General features: G+C 45.0%; 1 protein-coding gene across 3 annotated transcripts in view; it reads left to right on the top strand.

Annotated features, from left to right (window-relative positions):
- Positions 1–16409, top strand: part of KMT5B (lysine methyltransferase 5B) — a 48621-nt gene that overhangs the window by 12659 nt on the left and 19553 nt on the right. Inside the window, exons 2-4 of one of the 3 annotated variants that reach the window (XM_087822048.1) lie at positions 3673–3908; positions 8848–8995; positions 12715–12783. In XM_087822048.1, coding sequence (XP_087678174.1) covers positions 3749–3908; positions 8848–8995; positions 12715–12783 — 377 coding nt within the window. In that variant the 5' untranslated portion in view covers positions 3673–3748. Of the gene's footprint in view, positions 1–252; positions 3909–8847; positions 8996–12714; positions 12784–16409 lie in introns of those variants that run through there. The other 2 variants (XM_016213457.2, XM_016213458.2) reach the window with 2 other exon arrangements.

Here is a 16409-nt window from a genome sequence, read left to right as displayed (position 1 = left end):
TGAGTGTGAGCCTCCGGTGCGGGGCACTCGCACTGCGACTCCTTAGAGCCCGGTTGCGTGGCTTTTGTGAGCACTCACAGAAATAGGGGGAGCGGAGCCTGCAGGATACCCTGAGGAGCTCCGCCCCATTAGCACACTCAGGTGATCTGTGTCTAATCTATCTGTTTAAAACGGTTTTGTTTATTGATTTTAAAGTGGGGAAGGGGGGGAGAGAGAGAGAGAGAAACGATGTGAGAGAGAAGCATCGATCGGCTGCCTCCTGCATGCCCCCCACTGCGGATGGAGCCCGAAACCTGGGCATGTGCGGCCACGGGGAATCGAACTGGTGACTTCCTGGTGCCTGGGACTGCGCTCAACCCGCTGAGCCACGCCGGCTGGGCCAAAAACAGTGTTTTTTAATATAAATGATCCTTATAAACTCTCTCAAGGCATACTGTTATCAAATTAACGTATTCCTATCTCCCACCCTCTGAATTTAATTTACATACATCTTTCCTGGCATGTGGAATTTCCACTCTCTTTCTCTTACTAGAAATAAATGACATAAGATTTAGGACTCTCTTCTTTCATTATGTCTTATCTCCTCTCTGCTGCCTACCTCTGTTCCCACAAGCCCGTGTTTCAAGACATCATGTCCATTTTAGAAGTTCTCTGCTGTTTCTGAAAGAGGCTCACAGGTGGCGAGTGGCCTGTGCCGCCTGAGTGTCAGCTCACAGGAGGCGTTTGCCTTCGGAGCCTGGCTGCCAGGGCCGGCTGGCCGGTGCCTCCGGAGGCGCTGGTCCCTGCTCTGCCCGCTTCTCCTTCCTCGCGAGTGGCTCCTTGCACTACCCTGTGCTGCTGCTTTCTTATCTTGATCTTTCAGTGTTGGGGTGGCCCCTCAGTCCTTAGACTTTTTATTTACACTCACTTCTTGGGTCATTTCATTCCGTCCCGTGGCACAAGTACCGACACCAGGTTTACCTGCACGCCCTGCACCCGGGCCCTGGTGTCCAGCTGCTTTCATCTTCTCCGCTTGATCCCGATTCGGCATCTCAGACGTGACCAAAAGCAAACTCCTGCACTCTGACCCCCAAAACCTGACCTCCCTGTCATCTCTGTCACCTTCGTAAATACTAACGCCGTCCTTCCATTTGGAGGCGTATTTGAGTCTTCTCTTCTGCATTAGCTGTTGGCAAATCCCACCTACCAGCAAGACCTTCAGAATGACCCTGAAACCAAGCGCCTGTTGCTGCCTCTGCTGCTGCGGGCCGCCAGTGTCCCTCGGCTTCACCGCTGTAGTCTCCCCAGTGCTGCTCTCTTGTCCCCCAGTCAGTAATAGCTTCCTTAGAACAGCTTCTTCAGAAGCATCCTCTGTGAGCTCCTCTCCACCACCAGCAGCCAGCAACTGGGATCGGGTCGCCGCTCTGCGCCTCACCGAGTCAGTGCCCACGTCCCGGCAGGCTTGCTTCTGGTGGCCCGTCTGCCCCCTCCTGACCCCTGCTCTGCCCCCGCACCGGCTCCGCTGGTCCTGACACACGGCCTCGGCGGCGTCCGTCCGTGCCCTCTGCTTCGCGCTCCCCCATCAGCCCCTGTGCCACCTGAAACATCTCCTGCCACTTAGAAGTTGCTCTGTTTTCTCCAAGGTGCTGGCATTTATTTGTGAGTTTGTTGTTTCCTAGAGCTTTTTTCATTAGAACATAAGCACAGATGAGGGCAGGAACCCTTTTTGCTCTCTGCCGTATCCTCAGTGCCTGGAATAGTGTCTGGAATAGAGCAGGTGTCTCATAATTTCCCCGACATTGTTATATTGGGAGATCAGAACACGCAAAGATTTGTAGCTGTTAGGCCATTTAAGGAATGGTTGAAATCTTTTTTTTCGGCCAGTTTTGGGATAAATTTGAGGTAATTTTTACTTCTAAGTATAGTCAGTGGCCAGTTAGCTTAGTCCTGTCAGCCAAGCCCGGCCCAGCCCATGGTGGCATTTCCATGAGAGCCAGCTGTGTTCTAGGCCAGAGAGGTGCACCCCTGCTTACTTTGGGGGGCACCCTCATGGGAGCCAGGAAGCCTCTAGGTTTTGCTCGCCACCTGATGTCTTCAGCCTGTCTCCCCAAGCCTGCCATCGTATCGACTGTGTTAGCTTCCGAAATTCCATCCCCACCTTTAGTATGTAAGTGCTCTTCTTCCCCACGTGAGATCTTCTAGGAAGACCACGCCAGCAAGGACGGGCCCACACTCGGGCAGGGCAAACAAAGAACGGACAGCATTTTTATTATATATACTCAGCCTGAGCTAAGAAATTACAAATAGCCCCCAAATTTCTGATAGCTTCACTAGAACTGCTTTCACAGGTATTCACTTGTCTTTTGCCATAAATGAGCTGTCATTATCTGGACACGTGGAGAGTATTGGAGCCTTTGCCAGAATATATCCAGACACGTGCAGTCTCATACCTGAAGTTATGGATTTGTTCCACTTTGGATCATTAACCCACATTTGGTTGAAATTATGTATCAGAGAGGATCTCAGTCTGTGTTCTACAAACTGGACTGAAGTGTGCTACGAGAATGATTTATTGGTGAACTTTTCCTAATCTTGGGAAAAATTATGTTGGTAGGTACAATTTCCTCTGGTTAAAATTTTTTACTCCATAATTTTCCTTAAAATTTTGGCGTCTGCCCTTTGCCCTCACAGCTGATCGGGGGAATGGCTGAGAAGCTTAGAGCAGTGGCTCCCACACTGGCGCGTGCACCAGGCTCAGCTGGAGGCCTCCCTGGAACATGCTGGGCCTCCCTCCAGGTTGCCGCTTTCTGTCTCTGACTGTGGCTCTGGGTTGGAACTTAAGGGTTTTCTGTGGAGAGAGGACTTGCTGTTTCTTTGTCTCTTCATTCTTTCCAGCCCTGGCGGGTGGCTCGGTTGGTTGGAGTGTCGGCCCATTTATGAACCTTTTAGCTCGACTTACACTGAAAGCGTGACTCCATAATGGGGGGTGTCATGGGCGTCCTTTCACTCGCACCATTACCAGCAAACGTAGTCTGTTACACCCTCACTTCCAAACGTCCTTATAAATTACAGGGATCCCTCACTGTCCAAATCCTTCAGTTCCCAAATTCAGCTCGTTAACATCATATAGGGAGAGAGACTTCTATATGAGCAAATAGAATCTCCCAGTTTTTGTTGCCGTTGTAAAGGAACACGAAGGAGGACGTTTTATGACGGGCTGTTCCTTGGTAAGGTACCCCTGAATCCTTGAGTGTTGACTTTAAGCTAAAAGTTGTGATAAAACTGTTGTAGACAAGAGTTAATAAATGTCTTTGTAGTTTACTCATAGAGTTAATAGAATGTTACCAAAACGTGTGATTTGAGCAGATTATTGAGCTATACCTAGATATGAGCATAACAGGAGCAAAGATGATTCTTAATGGTAACTGAATGATAAGCATTTACTGAGCGCTTACTGTGGACCAGTTGCTATTCAAAGCTCAAGCAGTGAGCAAGTCCCTCTTCAGGGCCTGGGGACGCTGCAGACCTCAGCGTGATAGGGACGGCCGGGGCTCCGAGGTAGTCTAAAGAGTGGAAACATTAATTACTAAATTACTTTTAATACTCTGTATCTTTCTCAGGGGTCTGTGTAGCATGGTCTTTATGTATTTACCTCCCCATTTTGTTTTGTTTTTCATATTTTGTTTCTGTTAGGAGAGAACATTGAAATTATTCTCTAAGCTATTTGAAGAGAGTGACTAAATGCACCTGGGTCAGGCTGTCTGTGGGTATGAAGTGGTTGGGAGAATCCAAGAACATGGTGGTGAATGGCAGGAGAAATGGAGGCAAGTTGTCTAATGACCATCAGCAGAATCAATCAAAATTACAGCACACGGGAAAGGACACCGTGAAGGCTGGCAAAAGCGCAGTGGAGAGGAGGTCGAGCCGATGTATGTACACACTCAAACTGTCGCTCTTTTGATTGTGATATGGGGCAGTAATTCTTTCCAGTTTGTAATATATTCTGTTCTCTGTTGTTTTCAAAATAGTTCTTTATGTTCTCACACAGTTAACAGTATAGTATTTTACTCTTTCAAAGTTATATCAATTTTTATTCTCATCAACATGTGTACAACTTCAGTTTAATGCTTAATATAGTAACGTGAGTCATGCTTTTATATCCATGGTTTTAAATTATATTTTGTAGAATTTATACCTAACTGGTTAATCTGTTCTATAAAAATTATTAAAATACTGCTACTGAACTGAATTTCTTAAAAGTTCAAACTGTATTTGTGTATTGATGTAAGTATAAATGTGTCTGCCTTTGAAAACGTACAGTGATATGAATAATACGGTTAGCTCTAATTTGCACGATAAGTAGAGTTTAGGGCAGCTTCACAAATTTCTATTTGTATAGGGTGAACAGTGCTCTATCTTGACAGTGAGGCACTGTTGATATTAAGTTACTTTTTTACTTCTGTACCTCTTGGTAAGAATGAAACTGCTTGTGGAGAGTTCTGAGAAATTGTAGAGTTGATACATGTCTCATAGTTCTTTTAAGAGTAGTAAATTGTCCCAGGATAAGTATAAACCTAAGTAGACAGCTATATGAAGGTTGTCCAACAGTGTATGGCCATGTTAAGGAGTACAGCTTTTTCTATGTCTTAATTTTCCTGTGGTTAATTTAGCCACTGTTGAACAGCCTTAGTTTATGTTGGAATCGGCCTACTCCAATAGTTTGGATTAGCCTGGGGTATGCTGCAGTTTCAGATAGATTCCTCCAGTTCCAATTCATTTCATTCTTACCTTTTAGGGGTTTATGCTACTCATTGGGCCCAGGCTGCCCTTAACCTTTCAGGTCACTATTTCTGTAAAGAAACAGGCAGAAATTCCTGCTTGGGGTAAGATTGGGGGAGAGTCCAAGACTGAATGGACTCTTTTTCTCTCCTCGCCCCTTAGCATGTGACGGAAACCTGAAGTAATTGAGAAGTGTAGTGACTATAGCAGTGGTATTGGCTCTGTTCAGTAAATTAGGCGTCTCTTAAACTTTTTGTTTTTTAAGCAAATTACTATTGGCTTCCTTTTGTGCATCATAGTGCAAAAAGGTCTTAATTAGTTTAATTTTTGGAGGTACATAAGAATTTAGAAAATGACCATTATATGAACTACACTTTCCCAAGTGTAGACAGATTTAAAGTGGTAGGTTGGAAAAACCCAGAGAGCATGGAGATGGGCAGCATCTCAGTGAATGTTATTGGTGCAAAAAGAGAGCCAATGATAAGAAACAAGCAGTGCTCCATCTTAGATAAACTGCAGTGACTTCGTCTAACATCAGAGCCACAAAGTACATGAAGGAAAACTGATAAAATTGAGGGGAGAAAATAGAGAACTCAACAGTAATTTGGAGACTTTAATACCCTACTTTCAGTAATGTGTAGAACAAGGAAAGAAGACAGTTCTCTAAACCAGTTCCTGCAGACACACACTCAACAACAGCAGAATGTGCATTCTTTTCAAGTGCACATGGAGCATTGTTAGGATAGACATGGGCTAGGCCATGCAGGAAGCCTCAGTAAACTCAAAAGGATTGAAATCATACGTTATATGTTCTCTGATGACAATGGTGTAAAATTAGAAATGAATAATAGAAATTTGGGGAATTCACAAATATGTGGAAATTAAACAGCACACTCCATTGGTTAATGGGTTAAAGAAATCAAAGGGAAATGAGAAAATTCTTTTAGATGATTGAAAATGAGGATGCAACATACTAAAACCAATGGGGTGCAGCTAAAGCAATGCCTAGAGGAAAATTTGTAGCCGTGAACACCTATTTTAAAAAAAGAAGAGAGATCTCAATGAATAAGCTGTTTACCTAAAACATGAGAGAAAGAAAAGCAAGCAGAAGGAAGGACATGATGGAGTGAAATTAAGATAGCAGAGATAATCGATAAAACTAGAAGTTGATTCTTTGAAAAGATCAACAAAATTGGCAAACGTTTGCATGAGGCTGATGAGAAGAAGGGAAGAATCAGGAATGAGAAGGAGGCATGACTGCTGTTGCACAGCAGTGAAAAGGGTTATAACCATATTACGAACGACTGTGTACCAACAAGTTAGATACTTAGATTAAATGAAAGACTTGCTAGAAAGTAACAGACTACCAAAACTGAATCAAGACGAAATACAAAATCAGAATAAACCTAGTAAAGAGATTGCATCAGTAATTAGAAGGGGAAAAAAGCAAAACACTGCCTACAGGAAAACCCCAGGCCCAGATGGCTTCATTGGTGAATGCTGGCAGATGCTTAAAGAACTAACAGCAATCCTTCACAGACTGTTAAAAATAAAAATGGAAGAACACTTCTGATTCGTTGAGTGAGGCTAGTATTATCCTGCTACCAGAATCCTCAGATATCCACCAACAAGTGAAAAGTGGAATTTATCACAGGAATGCAAGGTTGGTTTAACATCTGAAAAGCAAGTGATTCGTTATATCAAGAGAATGAAGGACTAAAGCCATACAGTGATCCCAGTAGATGCAGAAAAAGCATTTGACAAAACCCAACACCCTTTCAGGAAAAAACATACAGCAAACTAGGAGTAGCGGGGAATTCTTCAACCTGATAAAGGACATCTTTGAAAAACCCACAACTAATGTCCTATTTAATGGTGAAATGCTAAGTGGTTTTCCCCAAAATCAGGAACAAGACACAAAACCCATTCTCACCACTTCTGTTCAGCATTGTATTAGGGAGGAAAATGAACCAAAGCATCCAGGTTAGAAGTAAAATAATCTGTTTGCAGGTGATATGATTGTGTACGTAGAAATTCCTAAGAACCCACTCAGAAACTTAGCACTACAAGTTCAGCAAGGTTGCAGGATACAAGGTCAGTATACAGAAATCAGTTGTAGTTCTGTACATTTGCAATGAACAATTCGGAGTTGAAGCTAACGATTTTATTTCCATTGGCATCAAAAAGGGAAATAGAGCAACAGATTTAACAAAGTGTAAGACTTACACTCTGAAAACTACAAAACATTGTTACAATGAAAGAAATTTCAAAAGACCTAAATAAATAGAAAGACATCACATGATCATTGACAGAAGACTTAATATTAAGAGGGCTGTACTGCCCAGGTGATCTGCAGATTGAATGCCTTTCCTATCAAAATCTCAACTGGCTTCTTTGCAGAAATTGACAAGCTGATCCTAAAAGTCTTATGGAAATTTAAGGGACCCATAATAACTAAAACAATCCTGAAAAAAAGGACTCTTAGCCATCAGCAAAATGCAAATTAAAAGCATAAGATACCACTTCACAGCGAGCAGGATGTCTGCAATCAAGGGGACAGAAACAGGTGTTGGTGAGGATGGGAGAACTCGGGGCCTCATGCACGGCTGCTGGAAATGCAAATGGTGCGTCCACTTTGAAAACAGTCTGGCAGTTCCTCAGAAGCGTGGAGTTACCCTGTGACCCAGCCGCTCCACTCCTAGGGAGGTACCTGAGAGCATTGAAAACATACGTGCACACAACTGTCACGTGAAGGTTCATAGAAACAATCATAATAGCCGGAGAGTGGGAAGAGCCCAAATGTCCATCAGCTGGTGAACAGACCGAATGCGGTGTAGCCGTTCAGCAGGGTATTATTTGGCCATAATGAGGAATGAAGTACTGATGTGTGGTGTGGCACAACTCGGAGGGCCTGGAAAACACCGTGCCCATTGAAAGAAGCCAGACACAAAGCCCACGTATCGTATGATTCCATCTCTGTGACGTTTCAAACTAGGCAGATCCACAGAAACAAGCTAGGTCAGTGGTTGCCAGGGGCTGGGAGGGAGCAGCTAGTGACTGCCTAATGGCTGTGGGGTTTTGGGGGGAGTGATGAAATGTTCCAAAATTTATTGTGGTGGTATTTATAGAATTACGTGAATATATTTAAAGAAACAACATTGAATTGTACACCTTAAATGGATGAATTTTACGGTATGTGTGTTATAGTTCAATAAAGCTGTTACAGAAAAGGAAATGATCGGAGAGCTTTTCACAGACCTACATGCGAGTGATTTGATTGCAAGTCACGCACCTCCCCTTTGGCAGGGACTCACATACACGCGCTTGATTTTACTTTTTGAGAGGCTCATCCGTGTGCTGCTGGCGTCGTCACTGACGCCAGCGAGACCGTCAGCGACGCGCACATCACACTCAGGGCAGCGCTGATGGGACTTCGCACGTGCACATTCGTTCTCCTTTCCTCTCTACATTGTTTCTCTTCCACAGTTCAACCCAGTTATTCAGTCACAGATATATTTCGGTTGCCTTCCCTATTTTTCATTCAAAACTTTTTCAGGCAGGTCTGTCCCCCTCTCTCTTCCTTCCCACCTCGACTCCCTGGCTCTGATCATGGCAAGTTTTTTAACCTCTGGGCCTGTCACCAGCCAAATGGACATAATAATCACTCATCTGCCCAAAAGCAGGAAGCTGGGGTTAACTCCTCGACTCCTTTTGGTACTTACGACCCAGTCTACCCTCCGGCCCCTACTGCAGAGAGTATCATGTCCCTCCTGTTTGCTCCTCGCCAGCCCTGGCCTCGCTACCCCAGGGAACATCCCCTCCCGCCTCAGCTCTTCCTGGGAGGGGCCGGGCGCCTGAGCAAAGACTCACTGACCCTCTTCCTGGGAAATCTGATGGTACCTGCCAACCAAAATACTCTCAGTCACTGGGTTAGTTTACTGCATTTGGTTTCACGGTTATGCAAATAGTGCTGCAGTCTCCATTATTGAAATTGACTGAACTAGTTTTAGTTCTTGATGGCTAGCCGTAGGTTTTTAAGGTAGACTTCAGTCGTTTTCCATCTGAGCTGCTCTTCTCTTCTCTTCACAGGCAGTGGCAACTCGGGATTCGAAGGCCAGAGCCGCTATGTGCCGTCCTCGGGGATGTCCGCCAAGGAGCTCTGTGAAAATGACGACCTCGCCACCAGTTTGGTCCTTGACCCCTATTTAGGTTTTCAGACACACAAAATGAATACTAGGTAATGTTAAGTCTTCATCCTGAATGGCACAGACGTTGAATTTTAGAAAATAGATGGCCAATTTTACTTTCAGGCAAAATTTTAAATGACATTAAAGGAAAGTATTTTGCTACAGAAAGATTTTCTATATGTGAACCAAGAAAAGCAGCAAAAGCTTTTGAGAGTCTTGTCAGTTTTAATTCTGTGTTCTTACTTTATCTCAGGATAGTTCTTACTAAAATATAAAGCTGGGGGAGCATCTTTATGTTCAGTTTTAAATGGTGGTGATAATTAGCTGAAAGAAAAGTCTGACAGGCATCCTGTAAAAACCTTAAAACCGTATGTGATTATTTTCTGCTAAAAGTAGGTTACAGCTGTTTTTTTTTCCATGGTTTTATTACAGACTTTTCTCCTTGTAAATAATTGCCACTGTACATAGAGTGTCTTGCCATCCTTGAGATGCAGCTCAGCGTCGGCTAAGTGAGATTCAGCTAAGTACGAGTGAATATTTTAAAAATGTGCTTATGCTCAGTGCAGATGAGAAAATAGATGTGCAAGTTCTTTACTAGTGTCCTCTACACACAGTATTGCTGCATTGCTCTTCAAGTCTGTCATCCCCCCTTAAGTACAGCCCCCCCCCCCCAGGCCCTTAGGTAACTTTATAATTGACTTCCACTGTGCACCAAGTCAGAGCTTTACAGCTTTATCTCTCAGCTCCCATGGCAGAGGGTGTTCAAGTCCGGTGGAAAAGCACAGGGACTTGGAATGCAGAACTGGGCCACTGTTCACTCCTCCCGAGGTCACCCTGCAGCAGCGCCCGGTAGCTCCTGTGTCAGTGTCAGTGACTAGCCCTGGAAGGACACGATCACCAGGTGAATGGTCACCGAGAATGAGTTGAGGGAAGTAGAAACTAGTGAGGAAAGGTGGTTAGAGGAAGGTCTCGTGCCCGCTTGCTATAATTAAAACAACCCTGAATGATGCACTTACCTGTTACAGTCTAAATCTAGACAGTAGTAGCTCCGGGAAAAGTGTGCCTTTGGTATGTTCATGTAATTTCCTGTCATCCTATAGCTTACGTACTGAAATGAAGTGGAAAGCTGGATAGACTTGAGAGATTTTTTAAATAGTTCCCTGCCTTTAGAGGGGCAGATATCGAAATTTTCTAAATAGGCAGACAGATGGCTGTTGTCTGGAAAATCAGCAGAATTGGACACCCTAGTTTCCAAGTAAAGTCTAGTTTGCATTATTTTAAGTCCATTTCTCTTTTTCCCAGTGAACATAAGAGGCCGGCGGCTCATTCTAGAGGATCCCAATAGCCTCTAAGTCACCCTTTAGCCTTTTTTTTCCTTGTTAAGAAAAGTGAATCACTGATTCACGTGACGGTCTAGTCACCTTAGGGATATTACTGCAAAGGCCTATAATTATGACCTGGACTCATCAAGGAAGAGTTAGATCATCTTCATTAAGCCTTATGTACCGAAATATGGAAGCATATAAACCATTTTAGAAAGCATTCCATCAAAATCACTAAGCATTTTTAGTGGCTTGGGAAAGAACGCTGTGTATTCAGAATCCCCTGCCTTGCTACCTGCTGCTGGCTCCTGCTGTAGGAGGTAACTCCTGTTTCCTGTAAAAACCCTCCTTGCTAGGTAGTGTATGGGAGTCCCTTGGGGAATCTTGTTAAGATACAGATTCTCACTCAGGAGCTGTGGGTGGGGCCCGAGAGCCTTTGTCCCTCCCCTTGAATAGCACGTCCTAAGGCTCCTGGCACCTGAGCGCCCTGGTGCTGTGGCAGGTGGATGGGTAAAGGGCTCCTTACCAGCTGTTTCCCAGGGCTGTTTAGACACCTGTGTCCGAAATGTAGAGTCCAGGATTGCTACACAAATGTTAAAACTCAAGGCCTTATCCAGGTACCCCTAAATTAAAATGTATCCAGTACATGAAATTTTTTATGAACAGAAACGGAAGGATCTAAAGTGAAAACTGGTTCAACCAAGTTAAATGTGCAAAAGAAAACATTTACTCATAGTTTTTAGTGCAACATTTAATTCTTCCCATGAAGTTCCTAAAATAGCCACGGGGGGGCGTAGGCAGTCTTGCCCCTGGTAGACACTGGGGTGGAGTCAGTCGTGCCCTGGGTACACATGGGGTGTAGGCAGCCCTGCCCCTGGTACACAGGGGGGTGGGGGGTTGTAGGCAGTCCTGCCCCTGGTACACAGGGGGGTGGGGGGTTGTAGGCAGTCCTGCCCCTGGTACACAGGGGGGTGGGGGGTTGTAGGCAGTCCTGCCCCGGGTACACAGGGGGGTGGGGGGGTTGTAGGCAGTCCTGCCCCGGGTACACAGGGGGGTGGGGGGGTTGTAGGCAGTCCTGCCCCGGGTACACAGGGGGGTGGGGGGGTTGTAGGCAGTCCTGCCCCGGGTACACAGGGGGGTGTAGGCAGCCCTGCCCCGGGTCGCCCGGTTGGCTTTGCAGCAGTGTGGGCACCTGAGCCTCTGAGCTTGAGCGGCTGACGCTGCTGTACCAAGGACTGCTCGCGGCATGCACTTCAAAGGTGCTTTCGCAGACTCGCATAAGCTGACCTTTGGGGAATACACACAAATTTTATCAATGAAGCTCTTAACCTTAGTGGACTTATTTGAAAATAAAACTGTCTGTTCTAGTTCTTCATCTTTTGAGCAAGAATTTACCAGAGTGTTGACTTGCATCATGTTCATAGATAATGTTTTATAGAAAATAAGGAAAATTACAGTGTTTTATTTGAATAAACCATAAACCATAAATATTTCTTAAGTTACTAGCTTGTGGACCTCTCTCTTTGGGGTTCAAGGGACTGGAAGATGGGTTAGGAGCGTGGATTTAATACCCCAGGCTGCCTGTACTCGGACAGGGGCCTCTGTTTCGTGCTTACGCAGCTGCAGTGGATGCGTTTTAGTTCCCCTTTCACGCCCCTCTTCCTCCGTTGGACTTGTCAGTGTGCTGTGTTCAGAAACACAGCTGTTTAGTGACAGAGCTATAGCATGAATTCCTAGAAACAGTATAAACGGAAGAGTAACTTCAATTTATTGGAAAATAATTTAGATTTAGTTGACTTTTCAATTATGAAACTTAAATTCTTCCTTTTAGCTAGTAAACAAGAGTTGTTAGTAATAGAAATCAGCGTGGGGAGGTGGGTATTGTAAAGCCGCACGGGTGCCTTGCGGGATGCCCTGGGTAGCTCGGATGGAGACCGGACAGCGTCCTGAGGAGGGGAACGGAAGTGAACCGGGCAGGAAATACCCTTATAAAGAAATGAGAAGGGTCATCTCGGGCACTGCTTCTTGGGAACTTTTCTTGATATTTCTGATCCAAACTTCAGTCTGTATAGTCCTGCCACTGCTGTAACCACCTAATTTTGTTTCACTTACCCATGTAATTGATTATACACATCCACTGTCGGATGTGAACGTGTAAGTCATGTTAAATGCCGCTTTGAAATTAAATGCTTGACTAGAAAGCACAGAGACGTTCTTAGATATTCTGACTCAGTATAATCGGGTGAAACGATGTTACGTGGGAAGGGAAAGAGCTGTAGCATCCTGGCTCTCCTCCTGCTGAGACGACCATGGCCTCACAGAGTTCGGGAATTCCAGTGTGATGAGGATTTCTGCTACAGCTAATATTGTAAGTCTGTTTCGAGATTACAAGTGCAGATTGTACAAATAGTTTTTTATTGTTGTTGTTTGTTTTTGCATTTATATAGCGCCTTTCCTTCGAGGAGCTCAAGGCATTTTTCAAAATCTGACAGTTTTCCTCACAACAACCCTGTGAGGTAGGTAGAGTGCATTACAAACAATAATAAGATGCCCGCTAACCTGTGCAGCTGCTGTTCTTTATGTTAAGTAATGGAGGTGTCAGCATAAACATGAGTTTTAGAACATGTTGCAAACCTTTTAAATTAGTGTGGTCTTAGTCATAGCTGTATTTAAAAAATCACTTGTACTCCATAACAGGGTAATTTTAAGAGAAATCTTTCATCAAAAGATCAGGAGTCACTCCCTGGGATTAGCTGAGCACTGAGTGCAGGACTCAGCCAGGTATGTTTCCGGTGGTTCTTTGTTTCCAGGTGAAGAAGGAGCGAAGAGCTGCGGCTCTAGGGTGCCGCTCCCTCGGCACCGGGAGCTGTCAGTTTGCAGTTGAACTTCCTTCAAAGGGGGAATGTGTTCACAGTGTTGCCTCTTGGTTTCTTATTTTATATCTTAAATATTTGAGCATTTTCTCTCTTCCTCTCTCCTTCCCTTGCTCCCTTTTTTCTGTCCCCCCTTCCCCCTCCAGTCAGCTCTTGGTTGTACATGCTAATGGAAGGGACAGTAGTGCAGCTAACAAATCTGCAGCCTCTCTCCATTGCCACAGTGCTCTTGGGTTTGGAGACAGAAAAGCCAAATAGCAAGAAAACCTGGGAAGTCAGTCTCTGGAAAGAGTGGGGAACAGGTGTGTGGGAGTGTGAATTCATATGTTTTGTTCTACCCCTTTTAATAATGATTGTAAATGACTTTTTTTCCTTATAGCAGCCATTGATCAGAGGTGCGGGAAGGGGGAAAAGTGGTTTATTTAAAGCAGCAGTTTTTTGTTAGGGAGGAGAGGGGCATGTTGTTTGGGAAACACCAGGTACCTGTTTCTCTTGCCCCCCTCCACCCGCTTCACCCCAAGTACCGAGTTTACAGGTGCACGTTGCCTGCCGCTGCCTGTTGGAGCGCCAGCCCGCGCGGCCTCCGGCTGTGCGCCGCGGCAGACACGGGGCCCGAGCCCACACGGGCAGGCCGCCGGGCGGCCCCGTGGGCCCCTTTTCCTCCCTGCGGAGTAAGAGGGCTGCTTCTGATAGTCTAAAGTTTCTTGTAGTTTCAAGACCATGGTGTAAGGGTAGCTTTGAGCAGTTCGTGCGGGAGATTTAGAGGGACGGTGATAAAGGAGAGGGCAGAGGGTCTTTCGACTCAGCAACAGAAAATTTTATTTTTCCTAAGGTCCTCAGTGCCGTTTGCTCTGGCCCTAATAGTTGTAACATTCTTATGTTACTAAATAATTTTTACTTCCCCACAGTACTTGTTACAGTGGGATGTGACTTGAACTGTCAACCAGGTGATTTAATGTATTTTTGTAGGATTATTGGAAACAGCTGTCTCTCCATTCCTGCCTGCACCCAGAGCCATGGTCTGCCTTTGCCTCACTGTCGTTTCACGCCTGTAGCAGCCAACTGCGACAGGAAGTTTTGGTGGTGAATTCTATTTTAAGTGAAATGGAGGTTCTTGCTAGTGGCAAGTAACAGTTTTAGGGGTTGTGTTTGTTTTGATCTGATAGAAGTCAGGAAAGCGGAAACAAAGCACAGGAAACATGGAAGGCAGAATATGCCTAAATTAAGAGTGGATTGTTTTGTGTTAGCTTTAGCATATAAAGTGGCATCATGAACAAAGATTAAACAAAACTGCCACAGCTGAAAGGCATTTTACAGGTAGGAAGGCGCAGGTTTCAGGAAGCGGAGCACACCCCAGGCCCATAGGAAGGGCCAGCGCCCGTTCCAGGTCTGTGACTTAAGGCTCCAGGTGCGTTTAGCCCCGGCTCCGACTTGCTTGCTAATGTGTTGAGCCAGGCAATTATTTTAAGATAGGGTGTCGCTGCTCGTCAGTTCCACGTTGGACATACCAAGATACTGAGCTCTTTCTGTCACCTGTAGCCCTGCCACTAACCTCGTGGATTGTGCACTGTGCCTGCTCAGAGTGAAGTATTGCTTTGCTGTTCCCTGTGCAGAACGTGGGCTTTCCCGCCATCGCCTACTTTGTATTGTGTGCAGTGGCTGCCTGAGTCTTATCTGTCCTTCATATGCAAGTACCCCAGGCGGGCTGGCAGCTACAAAAAGGGTTAAAAATCTGATCGTGGCAAAATCGCTTGTGGAATCTACAAGTAGTTTAACACTATAACTGTATGGAAGTTTGGCTGCTTTCACATTCTGCCCATCTTTAGACTGTTTTAGTGGTGGTTCTCTGACACCATATTATGACAATCCTAGTTAAGGACATTCTGAATTGTTTAAAGGACTTCCCCTCATTTGTCAGGGCGAGCATGCCAATTCAAAATGGAAAATAAGGCGTTGTCCATTTCTTCCTTGACATCTGGGGGATATGTCAGAACTCTTCAGGTGGCCCCGCTGAGTAGTGAGAGCTCACTGGGGCTCGAGTCTGAGCCAGGAAGCTCCTAGAGGGTCCAGGCGCACTGACCCGCCTGACGTCCTCGGAGAGCCTGCCCAGTCAGCGGCGCTGTACCTGCTCTGGACTCGGGTCTTCCCTCTGCCCGTTCGGGTGCTCCCCTTACTGCAGTTCCCCGCTGACCCCCTCGGCCCTGGTCATCTTTCAGTCTGGCCTTACTAAGATGCTCTGCTTAAATTCCCCCTCACTTGGCCTGCCCTCCTTTGGCTCTTTCCTGCCTATAGTAATATTCTGCGAAGCTGAATTCACCACTCTCCTCATTGCCCATACCAGTGTGGACTCCAAACTCCTTCCCAAACAAATCTCACTTTAGCTATGATTTCCAGACTTCAAAGTGCTGTAGCCGTGTAGTCTGTGCCATATTCACCTGTGTTTGCATATCTGCGCCTTGCTTAACTGTTTGATGCATGTGTGTGTTTTAGTCCCAGTTAAATTTTTCATGTATGAGCAGTGGCTAGTCTGTCTGTCCTGTTTTTCACCATAGCACCTGTGTACTCAGCACCTAATAAATAATCCTTGGTGGAATATTGTGGCTTAAAATCTTACTGAAATGTTATGAATACATTTATGACAGCTTACCTAGAAAAAATTCTGCTTGAATGCTTCCTTTCCTGGAGTTTTTGCAAGATCTTATCTCAGTTTTAGCATTTTCAGTTTTAATCGTTAGAGTTAAGATGCATAGTTCAGATCTTTTCTCCTTGGCCATTAATATTTTTTGCTTAATGTATTTTATTTGGATAGCAGTCTTTAATTCCTTTTTTGGTTGGATTTTTTTAAAAAAAAAAACTTTATTTGGAAAAATCAGCCAAATGACATGAAAAGAAATTTTTTAAATAAATATTTTTATTGATTTTTAGAGAGAGAGGAAGAGAGAAAGAGGGAAATATCAATGTGAGAGAGAAACATTGATCGGCTGCCTCCTGCACGCACCCTGACTGGGGGGTCGAACCCACAACCTGGGCATGTGCCCTGACCAGAAATCGAACCAGTGACCTTTCAGTGCATGGAATGACAGCCAGCTGAGCCACACTGGGTGGGGCGAGAATTTTAAATTAAGACCCAAGTACCTTTAATTACAGCACATGTTTTATTGAGAACACAACTTTAGAATGAGGGGCTTGCAAACCTAAGTTTTACTTGGACTGTGATTGTGTCATGTGCTGTTTTATGACTAGAAATGTAATATTCTGAAGCCGTTATT

This window comes from Miniopterus natalensis, chromosome 11 (assembly GCF_054644295.1).
Source record: "Miniopterus natalensis isolate mMinNat1 chromosome 11, mMinNat1.hap1, whole genome shotgun sequence".
NCBI classification, from domain to species: Eukaryota; Metazoa; Chordata; class Mammalia; order Chiroptera; family Miniopteridae; genus Miniopterus; species Miniopterus natalensis.
Note: the sequence above shows the minus strand (reverse complement) of the source record. Positions and strands in the feature narration are given on the sequence as shown.